At 35.4% G+C, this 23166-nt stretch overlaps 1 protein-coding gene across 16 annotated transcripts in view; it reads left to right on the forward strand.

Moving 5' to 3' along the window:
* HDAC9 (histone deacetylase 9) overlaps window positions 1–23166 on the forward strand; it is a 508743-nt gene that overhangs the window by 441075 nt on the left and 44502 nt on the right. For 15 of the 16 annotated variants that reach the window (XR_011139634.1, XM_068935036.1, XM_068935038.1 and 12 more), the window contains one exon: window positions 1904–2022. Coding sequence is in view for 15 of the 16 variants with exons in the window: in XM_068935036.1 (XP_068791137.1) it covers window positions 1904–2022 (119 nt within the window). In the remaining variant the exon portion in view is untranslated. Of the gene's footprint in view, window positions 1–1903; window positions 2023–11639; window positions 12675–23166 lie in introns of those variants that run through there. The other variant, XM_068935043.1, reaches the window with a different exon arrangement.

Consider the following 23166-nt stretch of genomic DNA (forward strand, 5'->3'; position numbering starts at 1 on the left):
ACAATTACAGGAAAAAAGAGCTTCAAGAGGTGTACTCTCACCTCCTGCCTCAAGGCCATATCAGCTTGAGCTTGTAGCAAGCTTGGTGGGTGTTTGTTTAACCTATTTTTAAAAAACTCTAGGAGATGGAGACTCTTGAATTTTCCTTAGCACTTTATTCCAGTGATTACCTATCCTTACTATTAAAAAGTTTTTCCTAGTGTATGAACTCCATCTTTCTTGCTGCAATTATTTCTTGTCTTATCCACAATGGAAATGCAGAACAGGTTATTTCTTTCCTCCTGCAACAACCACTTAAATATTTGAAGACTTTCATCATATCTACTCTCATGTTCTGTGGACCAAAGTTACTGTTACATTTTTTCCACATAGGTCACATTTTTTAGAACTCACACCTTCCCCGTTGTTCTCTTCTTGGTTTTCTCGAATTGATCTAGGTCCTGCTTGAAGTGCGGTGCTTGGTACTGGAATCCATACTTCAGAAGAGGCCTAGTAATGACATGGGAAAAAAGGGATATATCACACACTGTCCTATATATCACTTTGCCAGCAGACTTTCTTGGTTCAATTTCAGTGAAACGATCATAAAAATTAAATTGTCTCAATTTTTTTAATCATAAAATGATATTCATTGCAATACTGTAAGTCCTAATAAGAATTTTTTACTTAGTCTGAATTGTGCTAAGTAAAGAGTAAAAGGAAGACTTCCCTAATGTTAAAAATAGACCATAGAATACAGACTAAAAAATAAATTGAAAACAAACTAAAGAGTTAATAATTTTTTTTTTCTCCACAGAAAACATAAATCTTTCAACAGAAGCATAATCTCTTTTGCCTACGCTTATTGAATAAGCAAATGAATGAATAGTACTTGAACTAAGATAGATAATATTGCACATGTAGAAAACTCATCCTCAGATTTCGACCACTGTAAACTGATAGGGATTTCCCAGAATTAATACATTTAGATCAGAGCATTCATTCGTATATTTTTCTTTTAATATTAGTGACATCTCCCTCCATTAACACAGTCATTACAAGCTCAGTGTTTGTCATCTAGTGTAAAAATTATCCTTTTGCATTCACTGTGGAAAGTTAGCTTGAAAGAAGGCCTCTGTGGAAGCAGAATGCAACGTTTTATCCTTTCCTTCAATACATTTTTCATGCTTTGAGTTTGTAGAAAAACTAAAACAAAATAGCAACAAAAATCACTATTGCAGTTTGTCAAAGAAGGGGTTAAAAAAGTGGAATCTTTGTGACTGTGAAGAACTGAATTATCTTACTGACACCAGCAGGGGTTGCTGTCACTAGTTGTGGTTGTCACATTCCTGTTATGCTTGACCTTGGAAAGGCTTGACAACATAGTCTGGATTTGATTAAGGGAATTTCATGTTTTTCCTTTGCTAGAGTCACCCCCCACCTCGACAAACATTTAAAAATGTTAAGAAAAAAAGTTTGGAAAGCAAACATTTTCCCAAAAGAAATTTATAGTTCAAATTTACACCAAGTTCGCACTAACTGGAGCAGTCCGGGTTTCCACTCAGGCTTTGAGTGCTCTCTGTAAACCATTAGTCACTTCCCTGGAAGAGGCAGCTTTTTATAGGCAGCAGGATAAAACAGGCACAGATGTGTGTGTAATATTAGAGGCTTTCACATGTACCTGCATTTTTTCCCTGAAACATAGAAAAGAAAAAAGAGTGAGTATAGAAAGAAATAAATTAAAGTCTTGGAGCTGGTTTGGTTTTGGACAGCTATAATGAAAAGTGGCTTAATTAAAGGAAAGTATTAACATCTTTGATGTATAAAATCTTATTGCATTGTGGATTTTTGAAATTGTGGCAATTTATATCATGAAGATATAAATTCTTTTAATTTGTAACTATTTTTTTTTTCCTCTCTACAGGACTGTGATTATGCCTGCTGCCAATGAGTTTGATCCAGAGATTGTCCTAGTATCAGCGGGATTCGATGCTGTGGAAGGCCATGACCCTCCACTAGGCGGGTATAAAGTCACAGCTAAATGTAGGTATTAAGTCATAAGGTGCACATTTCTGGGCTGGCATCCTTTCCAGTTATGAACCTTATTTTCAGTCCACATTATGTACATATTTCTACTTTGTGAGATTACACATGTGTAACTGAAGGCAGAGAGTGTCCATTAATTAATATTCATAGATAGCCACAGTACTCTGGGGTCCCATACAGCTCATGGAGCAACGCGGAAATGAACACGTTAGCGTTGCTGGCTCACTCCTTTCTTTTCCTTTTGGCATTTTTATCTTGGCTTTTTAAAGTATTACTTTTCTGGCATTCAAATAACATTTCAGAGGTTTCATGCTTTTCAATAGGCCCCATTTTCCAAATGCTGGAGTAAGTTATTTTTCTTGAGAAATGTATTGGAGTTTTTAAACTTTGAAGGCCTAAATCCAATCTCATATTACTCTTTTGTTGTAATTTGTTCAAATCAATGGCATTAATCCTGAATTACATAAGTGTGCATGAAGGCCAAAATTTTCTAAAAAGACTACTTTGTTGGGTGTCTCAGTGTTTGAATGTCCATTTTAGTTTTCCAGAAAATGTATTCAGGGCAGAGACTCAATGCTTTCTAAAGGACAATTCTATTTGAGGTGTCTCATACTTAGCACTCTAAAGTCACTAGCTCTTACTGGATATTGTGACCAAAATGTTTGTGAACACGGGGTGTTAAGAAGATGGGATAATGTAGTAACAACCTGTACTTGCTGTGCAATGCAACATCGCTATATATAAATCAATTTCCATGTGGTGACACAAAATGGTTTCCTAATTCAGTACTGTGCATAATGTTCTTCAGTATGTATATTCTCAAGAAATACCATAATAATGGTATAAAAATAGATATAAAATATTGATCTTTGCTGCTAATGACAAATGCCTGGGGAAAAGTTCAGGGAAGTCAATAAGAGTGAATGGCATTTGACACCATGCACAAATGGACCCCAACTCAGAGGGCTTTTCTCCTTCTGACCCTCCGCCTTTTATTCTGGGTCATTGGAATGAAGTTGGCATGTTTCCATTTAATTCAAGAGGAGTAGGGATGAGCGATATATATTTTATTTTCATTTTAGCTGCACAATTTACACTTTCCTCTGAATACCAAGGGATAGATGAAGAGCTAGACTGAGGGTTCATACTGGTGTGCTGTGGAAAGGGAGAATGCAGAGAGTAGTGCAAGGCCTCACTGAACCACACTCACAAGGGTGCTAATTTAGAAATGGAAAGGGAAGAAAATGTCTCTGTGGCTTGGAGTAATATGCATTTAGTTTCTGCACAGCTTTTAAGGCTCATGCAGTGGTTGCACTAGAGAGGAAAGAAACACTGTAGCCCAAGTCTGAGGATCAATTATCTATGTATTTCAATTTTTATTCAAACGTTGTGCACTGAAAAGCCCTTTGTGAAAGGCTTCTCCGTAGGCTGCTCATCATTTTTCTTCATCGGTATGGTTCCTGGTTAGAGGCATCAGTTTGTGAGCTTATATGCCAGGGAAACGAGCTTCCAAGTGATTAAAAATAGTTATTTTATAGAGTAGCACTGGACATTTGTCTGCAGTCAAGAATGCATGCTTAAGGGACCATACCTGGTGTTCTGGCATAGCTTGCCTACAAATTGCAATGAGCTTCATATTTTCTCTCAGGATAAACTGAATTTCACCATGACAGCAAAGCAGTCTGTGCTTTATATTGGAAATATCTCAGGCTAATTTTCATTTGTGAATGAATTAATAAACTCTTCATAGCTTTTCATAGAGTCTGAAATGATAGTAGATTTTTTAATCTAAGAGACTGTACATCTACTAGTTGCACACGTGTCTATAACCAAAAAAAAAGATGATTTACAGTAGGTTGCTCTTGTTTATATTAAGGAAAAAGCCCAGATAGACCCAGATAATGATCGTGCACCTGAGGGATGAATAAAGCCTTTTGTACAGAGCCAAAGGAATTTATTATTTCCCCAAAATAAAATTCTCTACATTCCACCATACCTCCTCAGAACATAACATACTATATGTGGTATGTAGAAAAATGATATCTAAAGAGAAACATTCATCTTAAAGACTACAAATAGCTATTTATGCAAATTTGTAATATAATTCATTGTAAGAATCATAAATTATACCCTAAGCAAGTGAATGTAAAGTGAAATTTTAATGTGCGAAAATTCTTTCTTTATAAATCTCTAGCACTTTGTGCGCACTTAAAATATTGGATTTTCTCATTTCTGATGACCCAGTTCAAACTTTATCCATATAAATTAGGAAAACAGAAATCAAAGGAGGGAAGCTGGGTTCCTAGCTACTAACCTTGCCTGTTAAAAAGAGTTAGAGAGACGCTAAATTCTTGATAAGGAATTATTTATGTCTTCACTTAAGAGTACAGTCACAGAGAAGAAAAATTAAAAAGTATTAACTAATCAGTATTCCCCAGTCATAAAGTTAAAACCGTAGGATGAAGAAGACAGACTGGACCAGTTACAGTCTTAGAGTAACCATATAGAAAGCAATGGAATTGCATAAAGAATAACTTGGTCCATTACTTCCATTCAATTTGAGAGGTGTAAATTATAACCTCTCTTAACCCACTATTTTAATTTTTTGTTTTATTGAAATTATGTTCAATATGGTTAAATGATCATTTGTGGTTTCTTAATACTAAACAAATACATCAGCAACAGAATATCCTACATATCTTTGCAGCTGGCTTCAATGCAGTGTTAGGCTTGATGTGCGAGTCAGACTTTCTCAAAGTGAGATGATCTTCATCTCCTCTAGCAGAGTGTGGTGTGGAAAATAGTCAACAGAGAGCAATGATGGTAGTAGAGATAGAAGATATCTCACTTGCCTAATTTATTTCCAGTCACTATAAGTATATAAATCACTAAACTTTTTTTCTGTGTTGAAAAAAATAGTGTTTAAAAAAGATTGGAAAGGAGGTTTGAATCTATCCTTTCCTTCTGCACTTTTCAAATTTCTTTCCCAAACTTCTCCAGCTGGCCTTTACCATTCCTCCTTGCCTGTTGATTTTATTGAGGAGAAAGTTTTTCGCAAGTCCAATGAATATTTAACTAACTTTTATCTGGCCTCAAAGTAAGAATGAGAATTAAGTAAAAAATTTCTTTCATCTCCAGACTTGACAATTTATCAGATGCATTTCTTTTGGGTTACCTCTTTTTAGCCTTTATTCCAATCCCTTTGCTCAATGAAGTGCTATCATTTGAAAAGGCACTTATACATATACCTATGCACATACCCACACAAATAAATACAACTCGAAACAGATACTCGCGTCCATGTGCATAAGTTTGGTGGTGTATTTTATAATTTATTAAGAGCAAAATGAACTTTGAACACTTGAGATGACTAGTGGCATATGGAGGAGTTCACTGCTGCCAGAAAGGTCTTAGGCCTTTGGTACCAGCTATATTCCCAATATCTCAGTAGGAAAAGGCAAGCTTTATAGGCAGTATCTTTTATTAGACCACCTCGCATAACTTGAGATGGTAGATAAACTTATGAATGCACAAACCCTTTGTCCTGAAGAAGGTCTTCCTAAAAAAGGTGCTGTGCCTGAAAATGAGTCACTTTTTCCAGTGCTAGCAGTTTTTCTGATAAAAATATTTTCTCCACTCACAATCTTTGCCTTCCTGTGTCCTTTGGCCATCATGGCTACACCATGTTTAACATGAGAAGGAAAGGAGAAGAAAGAGAGGTTATTGGTAGTGTAATATGGCTGTGTCATATGGCAGTTTAGCTCTGTCAGGTAGTCCTCCTGGCCTACTACGTGGCATCAGTGATAGCTATCACCTCCTACTCGTGAGCTTCTCTAACTTCTGGAAGGATCTGGCAGCAGATTATCAGGGATCCTCCAGCAGCTTATCTCAGATATTTCTTTCTGCTACACCTCTCTCATGAGTCAAACTTAACTTCTCTAACTAAAATAATTAGGGGGAAAAAGGAGCTATTTGTGTCAGTCAAGTCCGTCCTTGTATTGGCATAGCTGCATCAATGCTGCTCGGTTAAACTGGTTGCTAAAGGCTCTGTGAAGAAGCAGGGTGCACCAGCAGGGACTCTCTAAGGGCTCCACTGGTACTTTAACCACAAGCTGTCACATCTCTGTGGAGTTGGCAGATCTTGGGATGCAGCACTAGCTACCAATGGTGCTGCTTGCAAATGCGTACACAAAGGACAATATTCACCACTGATGTAAAATGGGACAACTAAAGTCATTACCAGTTTTTCTCAGCTGAGAATCTGCTTTAAAAACTTGAAGAACATGATGCAGCATATCAACATAATGTAACAAGAAATAAGATAGCAACATAGGCATGTCCTAATTACATGTTAACAGTGTTTACAGCATACCCCTCAGTAAGTACATCTGTGAGTGTACATACATACTTATTTGCTTTACTCTTAAAAAACAATATTTATTTCTGATTGTTCTGAGAAACTAACTCTTTTTACAATTTGTAATACTATAAAGACGTAAATTTGTGTAGTCTTATATATTATCCATCAGTATCCTTCATCATCTAAGCTTTATTTACTGTATTATTATAGATGTTTCACTATTTTAATCAACACTCAGTGAAAGAACTATTGAAATGAGAATCATCTATACTATACTTTGCATCTATATTATTTTTGATCTTCATACAGAGTGACTATTGATATCATTGAGAGACCTTTGTTCAGGTTAAGGACTAAAAAGATACTTTAATTTTAATCTAAAGTATAATCTAAAGTTTAATCTAAAGTCAGTTTCTGACTAACCTAGTATTTCCTTTTTATTACTAGAATAGCACTAATTTATTTAATAAAGCACTAGGTAAAATATCAGCACAATATATTAAATACTATGAAAGCAGCTGTATAAAATCCACTTTTTGAACTGGAGTAGTAAAAAATTGTATCAAAGAGAAAATATAAGAAAAATAATGAGAAAGCAATATAGGTAGTAAAAGGATTTTACATTTGGAATAGGAAGGATATGCTTAAAGAATATGAGTTTATTGTTTCATCTCATCCTGATGATGCTTAGGTGGAACTACTGCAAGTAGAGCTGATATATACTGCATTTTATAGTTAATTTCTGTGACCTCTGTTAAATTATACTGTATCATCATGACATTTCAATTCTCTAAAGTGTACAAATCTGAAAAAGAGCTGCCAGATCTGATCATAAATTTGCAATTTGTTAAATCCTGTAAGTGCAGCTTTTTTAAATTTAGCTCTGCTGACTTTAGAATTTCTTCCTATAACATTATCCTGATCTGAATTATTTTCTCTTTGCTTTACAGATCAGCCCTTACAATAATGCCTGTATTAAAGTTCCTGATATCACTTTACTGTTCAAGTAAATATTGCACACAATTGATCATTAACTGGTGATCATTCCAGAAAAAGAATAAAATAGAGACGTGTCAGACAAGATTTTATTCAGGGCACATATCTTCCCAAACACTACATCAGTTAAGGGCCATCATGATTTACTGGAGTTTTCCTGTTGTTTTACCCTGTTATTCCAAGGATGCTATTTAACACCAGAGTGCAAAATAAGATCAGCAATTAGCAGTAGGAAAAGATACCACTGCAGGGATTTAAGGAGCAAATCCTGCAGTGTCAGTTTGGATACCTGTTTGCTGTTATGCCAAATTTGTGATGCAAGATAGATCCAGTATCTAAAATGTAATTGACTCCAGCTAAGCGAATTTGCAACTTACTAAGTTTTTATTGGGCGCACTGCAATAACTTCCCTAACGTATCAAAAGTCTTATTATGCTGTGAGACGCTCTGTTCAAGTGGGACCAATGACATACCTGGTAAAGCTATGAAGAGTTTTCCTCCTCCTGAGCCCTCAGTGGGTAGGGCTTAGAAAACTTCACTGTAACAGTCCATAGTCTGTCCGATTAATCACAAGAGAGGAAACAATAAATGCTCTAAGTATCAACTTATTTCCGAAGGATATGTCACCTTAAGTGGTAGAAATTAGTATGTAAAAAGGTTACTGACTTGTGCATAGCCTACAGGTCATTGGCTAGGAATATCTCTTCTCATAGTAGGAACTGGTGCTTTTTCAGAACACAAGTAGGAGCAAACAGGTTGAACCTGGATTTCTGTCCTGCTGGTTTCTGCTTTGCCCTTCACATGACTGATCACAGTTTGCAGCTTCCCACAGAGGGTAATGTTTTTGATAATGAGGTCTCTGAATGTGGCATGCAACATGATAGGAAGGTAAAATCTGTAGTATCTAGGGACACACAAATTCAGAAGTAAAGTGCACATTTTAATAATGAGGTAATTGATCACTGAAATGAGTGATCTGCCACGGTGCGTTTACCATCACCTGAATGCTTTAAATGAAACTTATAAACAGATGTTCTTATAATATCCTTATAAACAGGTATGCTTCAGTGCTAGACACTCAGACACTAGAGACTTGATGGAAAAATCAGTGAAACTGATGTGAAAAATAGTGAAATTTTGTTTTATAAAGATCAAGTTAAACATTTGAAATTATGCCTGACGATTAGATCTATAAAGTTTCAAGGAGTGTTAAATAATTAATTACTTTCACTCTCTAGCAGATACTTTTCCACCAAGCGTAACGATCTGGTTCTTTATTAACAGTCTTTTCAATGAACTTTTGAGTCTTTAGAATCAAGCTACTGTATCTTGGAACTTTTTTCAGTTTCCAGCTGCATTTGATATGTAGTGTATATGTTAGAAACAGACCAAAGCAAAATGCTAGAGCTGAATATCACTGAATTTGGATGTAGAATTGATCTGGGTCTAAGCTTGGTACCTCAGATATATATCTGATAAAAGATATGCTAAGTGTCAACCTCAATATTTATAAAATATTTTATGTGACAATTCTGAGTATTTCAAGTACTGCAGACTTAAATCTTCTTTTTTTTTTTTTGAATTTTTAAAGGAGCCTCCAAATAGCTGTATAGCTATCTACTGCACAGTACCTTGGGCTGACTGTAAGTTATTTAGGATAGAGTGATTGTGAAGTCTTTAGGGAGGAGATACCTGTTCTTCTGACTGTAGAATATCTAGCGTGAAAGAGTTTCAGTCCTAACTGAGACTACTGGGGCTAAAGTAACGTAGATGTTAAAGGAAGACAGGTAAAGAAAGCTCATGCAAATTCATAACTGATTAAACAGAACAAGAGTTTTGATTTGGTAGTGTTTTAAACATAGTTCTAGTCTCTAAAAACAGCATTGCAGGATTTTATGAAGCCATCTCTAATTTTTTCTCTTTACGAGTAAAAAGGCCTTTTTGAATCACCTCTCAGTCCAAGAAGCTGTGACCTTGCAAAGTCTGGTGCTAACTACTTCAGAATGCAGTTCCACTAGATGGTGTGAGCCACTCTAACAGCTCATTACTATTGAAAAAGGGGGTGGAGGATTACAGGCCTCTTCCACTACTGAATAGTCCATTATTTACCTTGCACAAAATCTACTTCTTTGTCCAATCCCTCATTAAACAAATGCAACATTAACTTCTCTACCCATCAGAAAACTTACTCAACCAAAAAAAGGGGACAGATTTCTGTTAAGCCATCAAGCTGAATCAGCTTATGGAGGAACCAATGGATGAGGGAGCTAGTGCAAGGCAGGGAAGTAGAGGATGGGAGAGAAGGGATAGGATACCTTTTGGTAGCAGAAAGCCGTTACGTTTACTCAGTTGCCACAGCTGCCTTCTTGTCTGAGTTCTGGGTTCAGAGATTGATTTCAGTTAACATCATTTGCTTACTTTTGATGTACTGGAGATGATAAGATGGTTATCCAGTGGGACTGGGGAGTGTATCCTGATGGACCCTGAGCTAAAAACTTTGGAGGTAGAGGAACAGACATTCATAACGTGTGTCTTTGGAGAATCTCCTGATTCACAAAAGAGATCTTCCATTTGCTCCTTTTACTTCTTGGAGAATGTAGGATATCCGGTGACTGGCAGCATGAACACATAACATCAAAACTTTTGTTTCCAGTTGTTCACTTTGGGAAGCCATGTTTGCTGTTTTCTAGGGTGATTTCTCCAATGCTAGTTGAACAGTTGCTTGATACAATACAAAAGGAGTACATACTCCTCATCAAAGCAGACGGCAAGCTCACTGGTGACGTTCCACCAGTCGTGGGTATTTTCATTGGATTTACTGGGGGAAGGAACATTTTGATTTCTTTCTCCTTCTGTCCCTTAGCGTCTGCTGGTGCAGCATCCCATATGGCTTGGACATAGCCATTGAATTACCCAGCCTCCTAGATCAAATTATGCTACATCTATTCTTGCATTTCTACCCCTGAAGTTTCCGCTTCCACTGTAAATTTCAGTTCAGAATTCTTTGCTAGGGACTCCAGCATTATTGATATTTGCACTACATTTATACTAATAAATATGAAACTTGAAGAATTCCAGAAATTCTGTTCTGTGAGGAAAGAGTAATCTGTTGGTTTCTGTGGAAACTGAATAGAGAGAGGAATTTACTGGAAAATATTAGGACACAGCTTAGGACATAGCATAGTAAAAGGTAAAGGTGAAGAGGATAAGATTTTTTTGTAGATTTCCTATTAAAGAAGCAATTAAAATTTGGAGAAATACAGAAAAAATATATGAAAGTGGTGGATGAACAATTCTGATGTTGGTTTGAGGAATCTACTCTCACATGCTGTCAAGAAAGCACGTGTCAGTGGCTTAGACTACCATTTGAACCAAAGGAAATGGGATTAGATCAGTGAACATTTCACCTCATTTTCTGTATTCAGAGAAATCCTCATCTTCAGATTTTGGGGCGCTCATCTTTAACTGAATAAGTATTCAAAAGACATCTGAAGGATTCAAAACTCTAAGCGCTGGTTTTGTTATTGCCCAGTGTTTTCAGTGATTGGTTAAGCAGTGTGCCTTCCAGCCCAAGCAGGAAGCGAAAGCAATTAGAAATATTAATAAGTAAGCTCTCATTTGACCTGCTCTTTCACTTAGTCTTTCTTTTTGTAAATCAGCCAGGAGAGATTTCCATTTTCCATTCCCACTCCTGCCCCACAAATAGAAGATGTGTCTGCTGGCTAGTTAGCTAACTAGTGCAAGTGAAAAACCACCTGTATGCTATGTTCCAGATATACAGTGCCGATCCATCTGCAGAATGCATCAGATGCCAGTTACTTGATTTAGGACAGTTGCTGGGGACAGGGCAGAGGATAGATTACAATGGAAAAAAGAAGTTCCACAGAATCATTAAGAATTATTTTCCCTTTTCAGTCATCTTCCCTTATCTCTTCACCTACCTCTTGTTATTTTTCCTTTCATACTACAGTAGTGACACTGGCTAATGACAATAGCTGATGTGTGGGCTGCAGAAAAGGTAAAACTGGTGACATCTTCTCTCAGTTTTGGTATTTAAACTTATGAATTTTTCCTTATCAAAATCAAAAGACTCATTTAATGGAATGAAGAAAAGGAAAAGGCACTTTTTCTACTTAGGCAGTACTAATCTTGTCAAATTAATATTTAAATACAGCCAATTAAATATAATATTTTAGGGTCATTTTGAAACTAATGGAGCTTGACACAGTGTTCAGCAACTTGCATGTGCTTTTTACAGGATTGGGTCCTGAGAGAAAACTGTTGAACGACATCTCCAAATGTGGATTTCTCCATAATAAAGTGTCTGATCCTTCATAGCATCATTGCATTGGGAATTAGACTTGTCTTTGGGAATTTGTAAAGCCTTTAGTAGAAGAAAAGATTTATGTCTCAGAATTTAACTATTCTCTGTAATAAATAGAAATGTGCCACAAGTATTTACTTGGTTGTGCCATGGGAAAATTTTTAACATATTGTTCACAGCTTCAGAATGTTATAAAAGAAGACATGTAATTTGCAGACTGGACTATCCTTTGTGAATCCTAACCAATATATTTGATTAATAACTTTTAAAAGAAACGCCAGCCAAAATGTTTACATCTCGTTAGACAGAGAAGAAGGGAGCACACACAATTTTGATTATGAGCATGGATGGTTCATTTCTTTGGGCTTCACATCCCTACTACTTAAGGCAGACTGTAACTTTAAGATGTTATCTCTTGCCTGCACAAATAAACAGCCAGTTATGCTTTTTATGGTGGGTAGTTCTGAAACCAACAGGGATTAGAAGATATTAGCTGGAGTTTGTGGTTCCCTGCTGAACTGTCACAAGGCCCACGGATTCTTGTCCTGAATTTTTCACAGAGCAAACACCTCTTATCTGGGGTGATATTCTCACACTGGCCTCTTGGCCATGGACTTCAAAAGCTGATCACAGGGAAGGCTAGAGAGGCAATAACCCTTAATATAACAGTCTCCTGATAGGGACAGACAGGGTAAAGGTAAGGCGTCTCTGAAGTTTGCTCTTGTGTGTCTAGCCCCACGGGGTGATAAGGGGCCATCTGTTTTTTGGGTCTGCAAACTCATCTTTTTCACACTATCCCAATATCAAGTACACTCAAGGCCTGACTGATATCAGCACAAGCAACTCCTCACTGATCTAAAGAGATTTTCTTGGTATTTTTGGCTTTGATCCTAGGCAATTGTCATAGTTGCTGTTGTATTTTCTTTTAACCAAGCAAATATATAAAATAAAATGGTTGTGAAATTTTAGAAGATGAAGTCCAAGCTACTTTTGGCTTCCCTTTGGAAATCAAAAGAAAAGAACTTACAAAGAAAGAAGTTATAGTGAATTTGTCAATTATTTGTGGATAAAGGGAAATGAATGCTTACTTATGTGATCAAACTTGAAACACTGACTCACGGAGTTCTTAGAACATACTTCCCTCATAGTTAAAGGTTTTCCCTGCAGCACTGTCTTTACAAACTGAACAAGGAGATTCCACTGTAGTCTTCTGATCCCAACAGTTTTAATGCAAACACTAAATACCATCAAATCTGCAATAAAATAGTGCAAGTTGCTAGTACATTTAAAAATCACTACTTTTTTCAACATTTAAATTACCTTCATTTGTATTTTTTCAATGAAATTTTTCTTGCCTCTGCCTGTAGCAACAAATTGCCGTAAAATTGCTGGTAATACAAGAATGTAAGTCCTAATCCCACAAGCTTTTACTCACTTTGGGCAGTTCTGTTGATTGAGGCCAATCCACCAATCTGATTAAAATTTACTAAAATAAGTAATGTTTACAGGGCCTGTGCCTTGCATTGTAAGTATTAGTATAGTACAAAAATACAGGCTAAAAATCTCTTCTAGTGCATACTTATGTGAGAAATCTGTTATGTAAATCATTTAAATACTTCCTGAAGTTTTATAGAATTAACTTGGAAAGAAAAAGGAATAGTTCTGCTGTAAAATAAATCCATTTGAAATACATTCATTCATTTTATACATTAGTTCATTTATTTCAGATTCCTTCCTTTTCCCCCATCACTGATTATGATTTATATGCAGTAAAATCAACCAAGGGACAGATCCCTGGCCAACTTCTGCCAATTAGGAATAAAAAACTAAACATAAGTACATATCCAGAACAACAAAATACTGCAAATTAATCAGAGTTTAGTTACCTCCTCGTTTCTGCTTATGGTAAAAATCATTGGCATGAGTTAAATATTTGTTTACTTAGATCCATAGTCTGATCATAGTTAGATTACCATCTGCAAAAAAAGGCTAGTTTGTTACCTATGTGGTGACCAAAATTTTTTAGGCACTTTGTTTATGATGGCTCGTTTCTAAAGCTGTTTTTACCTGCCTAAGATGGATTAATAAACTCAAAAAGAAAAACAGCAATAACAAAAAGCTTTATCATTTGAAAACAACAGGCATCCTTTAATGAAATGCTTGGGTTGTGACAGTGCTAGGCTCAAAATAATTTTCCTAATTTTTATGTGTGATTACTTATGTTAGATATGATTTCAGTGAGTGCAGTGTAAGGAAAGATCATCACTTACCACGTAATTTGTGCTGCCAAAAGAAATAATCAAATTTTTAAAAATAAAATTTTTCATATGAATTTCTTTCTGAGAGTTTTCTCAATTAAAGAGCAAGAGCATTCTTATTTATAATTTTGGTATTTCCTCTACCAAAACTTTAGGAAAAAAAATATTTTTTCTTTCAAAATTTTTGGCAGAAAAGAAAAGATTTTGACTTATAAGAAACAAAATCCAACTGTTACTACCTATATCTTTTTTATTTCTAGTAGAGATCAGTATCTATAGTTTCAGACATGACAGTTGTAAAGAAATCCTTTATTGTCGGGTAAAAGTTATAGTTCATTCCAAATACAGGAAGCACCTTTTATAGTTCTTACACTGGAAAAACTATTTACAATAAAATCATGTTTGAATATGACTGCTTTACATATTAATAGGTTTATCAGGAATTTCAAGAGATTGTGTTTAATGAGCTCTTAAATAGTTGCATATCTACTTCCAGGATTTCAAAGCATCTTAGAAAAAAAGTAAAAGTGGAACCTACGTTTATTTAAAATGAAACACAAACAGGTTAAAAGTAATTTTTTTCATTTGGCCAAACTCATAAGTAATCAATTGTCTTAAATTCTTATCAAGCCCTGGGAAAAGGAGTAAGGAGAATCTATTGATCGAGTGATAAGATTTCGAAACTCTTAATTGAATCAGAAGATGTGCTACATCAAAGGAGTTATCTAAAAAATTGTGATGTTTATATGACCTTATGAACAAAACTTTATTTTTCTAGTGGTGTCAGCTTCATCAGCTGTAGATTTGTAGAAAGTACATGAAGACAGTGCATATCTAGTGACCCATATTATTTTTTTCTTTTGACCCTTTTTGGTTGTATACATTCCCACACATGGTACACACCTCTGGGAATTTCCCAGCATATCTTCTGAGGAAAAAAAAACATCAAGGTCACAAAAGCTGAATAGAATTCCTAAGCAAAAATCTTGAAGTAATATGGAAAACAGTAATATATCTGAAATGGTTGCATCCATCAGAAGTTTTAGACCTTCCACTTCATTGAGAATAACTATTTTTTTCCTAATCATATTACAAATTTGAAAATTATCTAGGCTGACACTATTTCTTATAATGGTTTAGGTTATTGATGAGGAATAAAGAATATTGCTTTAAAAACACTTAAGGGGGTCTGGGCAGTTTTAATAGCTTGAGTGAAACAAAACACCAAACAGGATGTCTTGGTCCCCTTTGAACTTGAGGCATCACATGGACATGAAGCTACTGAATTCTCTGATTAGTTATGTGGTGCCAGACTCCCAGTGGCACTTAAGAAAGATAAGTTTTTAGGTAGTGCTTTTAAAAAGGGGAAATTAAATCTGCCTGACCAAATTTAGTACTTTATCGCAGACATAGTAAAGTTGAGTAATGGAGAAAAGAAAAGAAAAGAAAAGAAAAGAAAAGAAAAGAAAGGAAAAGAAAAGAAAAGAAAAGAAAAGAAAAGAAAAGAAAAGAAAAGAAAAGAAAAGAAAAGAAAAGAAAAGAAAAGAAAAGAAAAGAAAAGAAAGGAAAAGAAAAGAAAAGAAAAGAAAAGAAAAGAAAAGAAAAGAAAAGAAAAGAAAAGAAAAGAAAAGAAAAAAGGAGAGAAGAGGAGAGGAGAGGAGAGGAAGAAACAAGAGAAAGTATGTACTGTAGAACGTAAGATAAAAAGTGTATTTTCCATTTAGATTGAGCATGTCAAAGAATCTCCATGTTATATTGCAATCTAACTTTCATGTTTAAAAAAAGAAAGCAAAAACAAGAAAAATAATGCTAATTTTTATTTTTCAGTATAAAATTTTCAAATAGACTTAGAGATTATTGGTCTGATTTTTTATGTCACTTTTTTAGTGTCAATAAAAATTTTATGATTGGTTTCAAAGGAACTGGTTACCTTCTAATATAACAGGAAGCATTACGCACTTTGCTCATACAGCCACCTCTAGCATGGTGTAAGCCAGCCATCAGAACTGGCCACACCTAGTGGGAGCAGCCAGTTTTTTTAACAGACAAAGTGAAAAATATCTTCTCTTCATTCCAAGGTAAGACATATACTTGTAATATGTACATAATACATGTAATTGAGTAAATAATCAGCATTGGTCTAGATATATCTCATATGAAACACAACAGCACTCATATGACTTTGGCTGACTGCTATTAGAGTATTGTATACCAGATGTCAAACGTTTAATCTTCAGTAACCTGTTTTTTTCTTCAGAATCTGCTCTTCCCTCTTGTCATTCTTTTCTCAGCTACCTCATTTAGTGCACTGGATAACAATGTCCTTGCTCTATACCTGTGTGTATTTTTTATTTTAGTAAAACTATAGTGAAAGATACAGTGCATCTGGGAAACATATTACTTTGCTCTGAATGTTTCCTTAACTCTTAAGAAAATTGATGCTCGATTAGTAAAGAGTCTACTTTAGAAGAATATCGGGAATGATCATACAATCAAAAAAGTCAAGAGAACAAACGTCTATTTGTACCCTTAATTTTTATTTTATTATAATTATATCACTATATTACTGAACGTACCCTCTGTATTAGTTCCACATGAATGGCTCACACCACTTACTATGTTTGGAGATTGATCTGTGCAGACTTCGCTTTTGGAACATGTCCCTAGAGATTCAATTTTCATTTGCTTCAATTTTGGTCTCCACAGCAGACAATAATTCCTCTCCTTCAAATGTGCCCCTTTTGAATTGGCATAGGTATTTGTGATAATCTAAAAGAAAAGGCTTGAGAGCAGCAAATATCTGCATGACAGAGGCGGACAAGGGCCTATATTTTACCCTGGGAAATTTCAGGTGTGAAGATGGTGAGGCTGGCTGTTAGACTTCCTAGCTGGAGCTGTTCTTTTGGCCGGGTGGCCTAACACCTAAAACTCTTGGATAAATGACCAAATTCATTTTTTTTAAGGGTGGGATACTTAAAAGCTGCCATGGTAGATGCATACCTGTTCTAGTTAAAAATAAATCTAAAGTTTTTAGCCTGTTATTAGCAGAGAACTGCTGGTATACTCAAGGGAATAGAAAAGTGGAATAAAAACGCAGTAGGGGAAGAGTGAGCTAAGCACTGAAAGGAGCTTAAAAGAGCTGATGATGTGTATCTTAGCCAAAGAAAGCAAGGTGCAAAGTGGGTAGATAGGATAACAAATATTTTGAGGTAGAAGGAGAAGTGTAGTCTAAGGAATTATTACTGGGAGTAACGGAAAAAATTTGACATAGAAATCCTCTGTCTGCATGTAATTATTTTCAAATTTATGAATCTGGAAATATTCTACAAGGTATTCATAAGTGACTAGGCTTTAAAGCTAAAAGGATTATTACTATAACAAGCTAATATGACTTCTTTCATGTTATGAGGAGTAGAACCACCATAATTTTTATATCGTTTCCATAATTTCTGTATAAAAATACCCATGCTACTTTAAGAGCTGTGAATGATTATTATGAATATATTATATTATATTATATAGTATTATTGAATATAAATTATTTTTATAAATAACTTGCCTGTAATTACATAATTAATATAGTAACAGTATATGATTGTGCTACTATTATAATTTACTTAAATAAAAAAATAAAGAATTTAAAGGCAGAGCTCTGTAACTTACAAAATGTCTAACAAGAGTAAAAGATACATTTTTATTTAGGTATTAAGAGGGGAATAGATAGCTTAATCTAAGTGCAAGTCAACACTAATTTCATATTTATCTTTTCACTGAAGATACTGTGTTAATGATGCCAGAGTATGACCTTGATAAATGAAAGTAAATTTCACTTGCCTTGATGTAAATAGTCTTTCAGAACCATGGATGAGCTTCATCTCTCCTAAATTTAGCTTTCTGAACATTATACATCTCACTAAGCTGTTTGTCTACATTTGTGCACTACAGTCAACACAGAAAGCTGTTTAATGCCGAATAGTCATTCACCCTTTCTGAAAGTGATGCAACAGATCTTCCTGCGGAAATGCTTCTCTCCCTCCATTGAGTGGAAGGTAGCCTAGATGACTATCGGAAACAAGAAAGCTAATCTTTTGTTAGCTAAAGAGAGGAGAGGAGAGAGAGGAGAAGAATCCTTATGACTGTTAAGGACAAAAGTTTTTTCCCAACCAGTAGAATTTTCTCCAAGTTGTGTAAAAGCCATGTTTTTTCATTAAAAATGAGAGCATGAATGAAATCATAATCAAATATTCTATGAATACAGCCTGAGTTGCTAAAACTGATAGCTAAATTCCATTTTAAAAAAAGTACAGAACCCTCTATTTTTAGTCCAAACTTTACATAAGCTCTGAAAATGAATTATAGATGAGGTGCTGTGGAACTAAGACATTAAAGTGTCTTTGCAATAAGCTTCACTAGGAAAAGCCGGTTTGATGTAAATCTGGGGTGTCAGTGTTGGTCTTATGAGATTCTAATGATCTTGCAATTTTGAACTAAGACATGAGCAAGCCCTAGTACAGAAAGGACTTTCACCTCAGATGCAGCACCATCACTATGTCCCTGTCAGAAGTAATAGAAGCGAGGAAGCATATGGGTATGAGATGATGAAGGCAAGGTAAGAGACACCATAAATGAGGAGGTCCCCTGAAAATTCCTGAACAGTGAGCTGTTAACCTGCCTGAAATACCTCAGACAAGCTCCAGCTCCACAGATCAGTCCCTGCTTCTCCAGCCACCTCAGCTATCATTACTGCCCTGTGTATATCCTTCTGTGCCTACACACTGGTGCTAGGACATACATATGTGGATGTGACATACATACATACATACATACATACATATGGACATACATATTTGGACTGATGGTGAAGAATTATGATTTTTTTTATACTCTACCTCAAACATCCGGACACTTTTAGGCCTTGGCCTGACTTGACATTATTTTCAATAAGTTTTGAAAGTAGGCTGTGAATAAAACCAATCTCAGCAGCACATGACATCAGTACCTTTAGATGACACTATGTACTAAAATCTTCCAGAGAATGGAAGAACCTAAGGAAAAAAACAGTATAAAGCTAATTGTGCTGTTTTTGTCGCTGCATGAAGACCGGGTGTCTTATTTAATCTTTGAGTTGAAAGGGAGGGAGAGTAACAGGAAAAAGCTGGCCACAGAACAAATGAATACAGCATTGGCTTGTGTTCATTACAACCCACTGGACAAAAAATGAACAACGGCATGCAGCTCTGGAAAAAGCCATAGCTGTGTAAAGGACTAAATATACCACTGCCAATACAGACACAGAAGAGGGTGGCCAGCAAGTACCAGCAGAATGAATCTGTACTTATGCCTGGGTCCTGTTTATTTGGCATATTTATTGCTTTCATTCAGAAGTCTCAGTTTAGCATATCTCTGTGTATTTGCTACTTTTTCTGCTTCCAAAAAAATTCTAACAAACTCATTTTGTTACTGAATGAAATTAAAAAGCACTGTTGAGAGATTGGGGGGGGGGGGATAAGACAGAGAAAAGAAAGGTCAGCATAGACGAAATGGGTTAGATGAATAAAGGTGTGTCAGAGCAAAGCTTCCCATGAAAGATTATTGAGAATAAAACTTTTTCTTAAATAAACATAAAAAACAATATATAAATCAAGAGCACAAAAGCCCTATTTTATGATTTTTTGGTTCTGTTTAATTTCTTTATATCTTTTTTGCCATTGTTAAAAAAGCAAGCAAAACTTCAAAGGAAAGCTGCATGTGTTCTAAATCAGGACTTCAGTGCTGATGTATGACAGCATAAAAATTAAAACTAAATAAATGTGCTGTCTAAACTCCCATATTTCTCAAAAAATGCTTTAAAGGCTTTAAAAAATTAGAATTATTACTTGGTCTTACTTTACCAATCATAATGTTTTCACCAGAGTAAATGACAAAATATTGTATTAAAAAGGGAAAGAAAGAAAAAGAATGCCTAAATATGTCTGAACACCTGTATCTGGCTGCCTTGCAGTTCTGTCCGACATGCAAGGCAGAAAATGAAATTTTGCAATGATTTGTCTGATAGTGAGTATGGACTGTATAAACTCTCAGCTTATCCACGGTTTTCTGGAAGGCTCCTTGACAGTCAGTATAAATAGATGAAAACAATGGCAATATGTCTGTGAAGGAAAAAATAACACTCCTTGTTTATCAAATGAGGTTGGTTGAAGAATAGACTGATTCTCGTGAAAAACTATGCACATTTTCTATTATTTTCTTTTCAAAATATGAACTTCGTAACAGGTCAAATTACAATTCTATTTTTTTTTACTCTCTTCAGACCTGATCTTGCTGTTTTCTTAAGTGAAATGGCATGTCTGACTTTAAAGGTGTCTGGCCAGAATAAACCAGTTAAATCTGCCTGCAAAAAATTGCCTGACTGGGGCCTTTGTGGTGTCTCTTTTCCTCTGCCATTTACTTTTACAATGGCCATTTGCTTTTCTTCTACTAAGTCATCTTGATTTGTATTGACTCATTTGCTTGCAAAAGGGGCAAGTGGTCCAGGTAGATAGGAATGCAAGTGCTATTCTTTCCAGTAAATATTTCTTTGACTTTTAAAACTCATTCATTGCACCCCTGCTCTTGTTACTTGTTATTTCCTATGGAGAAATATTCTCAGGTTCTAATTTTTGTTCTCATTAATGTTGTGAGGAGTAGCCTTTCTTCTCCAAGATTTCTGGATATTTGTGTGAGCAAGAGAACTGGCTATTTGCTACACATCACTTTATCTTAATTATTACCTCTTGTGCTGTGTATAAAGTTTCAGTTATACGTTAAGAGAACAGATACTGAAGGATGTCACTTTTGGGGCATTGATATAAAATGTATAATTGCTGGTGAGCAGTCAAAGCAAGCAGTTTGCAGACAAACTCTAAGCCGAACATAACATTTGGCAAATGCAAATAGATATATTCCCAAACAATTTTATGAACATGAAGCAGGGCTGCAGTACCTGAATAATTTATTTGTAACAAATACTTCAACCAATTCTAATAATGTATAAAAGGCTGGCTATACTTACATATACCTTAAGTGCAGGGAGAGCTTCCCAAAGAGTTTGAGACCTTCTGGGCTCTCCTGAAACGTCTTAATGCTGTCCTAACTTTAAACACCAAACCTTGGTGTTTGAATTGAAAGTACACATCCCTTACATGGTCAGTGGCGCAACCAGAGGCTGATTCAGCAAACTGAAGTTCTCCAAATGTAGCTGACCAAAAAAGCCTACCAGTTTAAGTGAGATTTGAAGACTATCTCAGGGTTAATTGCATATTTTGGGATATTTACTATGTGCTAAACTTGCCTCTCCCACATATGGACTTCAGAGTTTGCCAAGATTCCTCTTGGAGCTGGATAATTTGAGATGTTTAATGTACACTACTGATGTAGATAATACATTTTCATTTTTTGTAAATTGTCCAATAAAGGCTTTAACATTTTTAATCAAGCAAAGGGATTTGTCACTGTTTCAATATAGATGCCACCTAGAACACACTTATCAGAGTGATGTGTGTGCTCTGAGTATTTAACTTTTTAAAATGTGACCTGATATTCTGTTTATAGAAAAGGGAACTACCAAAAGTTTAAGATCTCAGGTAATAAGAGGGAGAGTGAGTGGCAGCCACTACATTTATGTTGCCCTTTTCTTAGAGAAGTTCTCAAAACTTTTTATTTATAACAGTATTTTGATGACTGACAAGGTAATACCCTCAGGCTGGCAAAGTGTCGTTAGCTTTTCCTGTTATACTCTCTGCTAGCCAATGAACTGCTAATTTTTTTTATATATTTATTTTCCTCATTTCATTCCTAATTAAGATATCAGCAGCATATGAAACTAAATAAATGAATGTTTTGAAGCTGGATCTGAAAGCAGCATTGATAGAGACTGTTTCCAAAACAAGTTTACCAGTTTGGCGAAAACCTTCATCCAGCTGTAGGATGAATGGGTTGTTCAATTTAAGTTCAGCTGAAATTGTTTACACTCTCTTTCTTTGAAACAGTAAATCCAGAAATTGCATATAAAAACTTTGCACAAAGGAACATTATTTGGGTTATAAGGTCAATTGCTCTGAAGTAAGGCCAAGTGAGATTTACGTTTGCTTGCACAACCTTTATTCAGACTCCTTTTGCATATTTTTTATGATAGAATCATTAATTACATGAACATCTACTATTCTGGACCTTTGCTTTCCTCATTACTGAGAGGGTAAGTTTAAAATTGCAACCATAAACCAGCACTTCTAAGTGTTTGCCTACAATCTCAAAAAATAAATGTTCTGTTGCATTTTTTCTGTATATCAGTTATCCTTTTTTCATAACAAATTGCAAGCTTAAACAGCACAAGCTCCATTCTCAAAAGTGTTGATATAAAAATGGCACTGTGGAGTTCTACACTTCTAGTTTCTTCAGTCATAATTTCAGATTAAATAAAAATATATTTATTTTTCTAATTGCCCCATAGTAAAATCAACCAGCAAGCCAAAAGTAATTCTTTGTCTTTTATGTGTTGCAAATGGTCACAAAGAGCCACAGCAGAAATTCTGGCAAAGCTCTGATCCAAACATTATATCATATGCGCTGTAAAATAATCCAATAGAACTGATAATAGTCAAATTGAGCCAAATTTCTCTTGAGCATTTCCAGACACAATGAAGACCTAGGAAGGCCCAGTACAGCATGTGCAAGACGTAAAACCGTGTTCCTCTCGTCTTAGGGGATCACAAGGACTATTCCTGCCTGTTTCTTGGGCAACTGAAACAGGATAATATGGCCAAAAAGCCATGGCTTTTTACGTCACAGGCTGCTTGCCACCACACACACCTACTCACTCACACATGTATCAGGCCTGCTGGTTGCACAGCTTGTTGGATTTCATACCTCTGAAATAAGGCAACATACAGGTTTTACTCTGAATTGTATAGATTTTAGCATTAAATAAATGTGTATTATTAATAGCTACCATCACTAGAAGTCATCTTTAATTTGGAAATCAACTCTTTACCTATGTGCAAACACTTATGCTCAGTCATGTTTTCTACTGATATCTGAGCACTAAGGCCTTGCAAGTGTTATAAGAAATATAGCCGATTTGACTATTTGAGTTCTCAGTAGGTGAAAGACAAAAGGAAAACAAATGGTTTTTGCTGGTAATCGTTATAAAACCTTCCAGGAACTGT

Source organism: Struthio camelus, chromosome 2 (assembly GCF_040807025.1).
Source record: "Struthio camelus isolate bStrCam1 chromosome 2, bStrCam1.hap1, whole genome shotgun sequence".
Classification (NCBI taxonomy): Eukaryota; Metazoa; Chordata; class Aves; order Struthioniformes; family Struthionidae; genus Struthio; species Struthio camelus.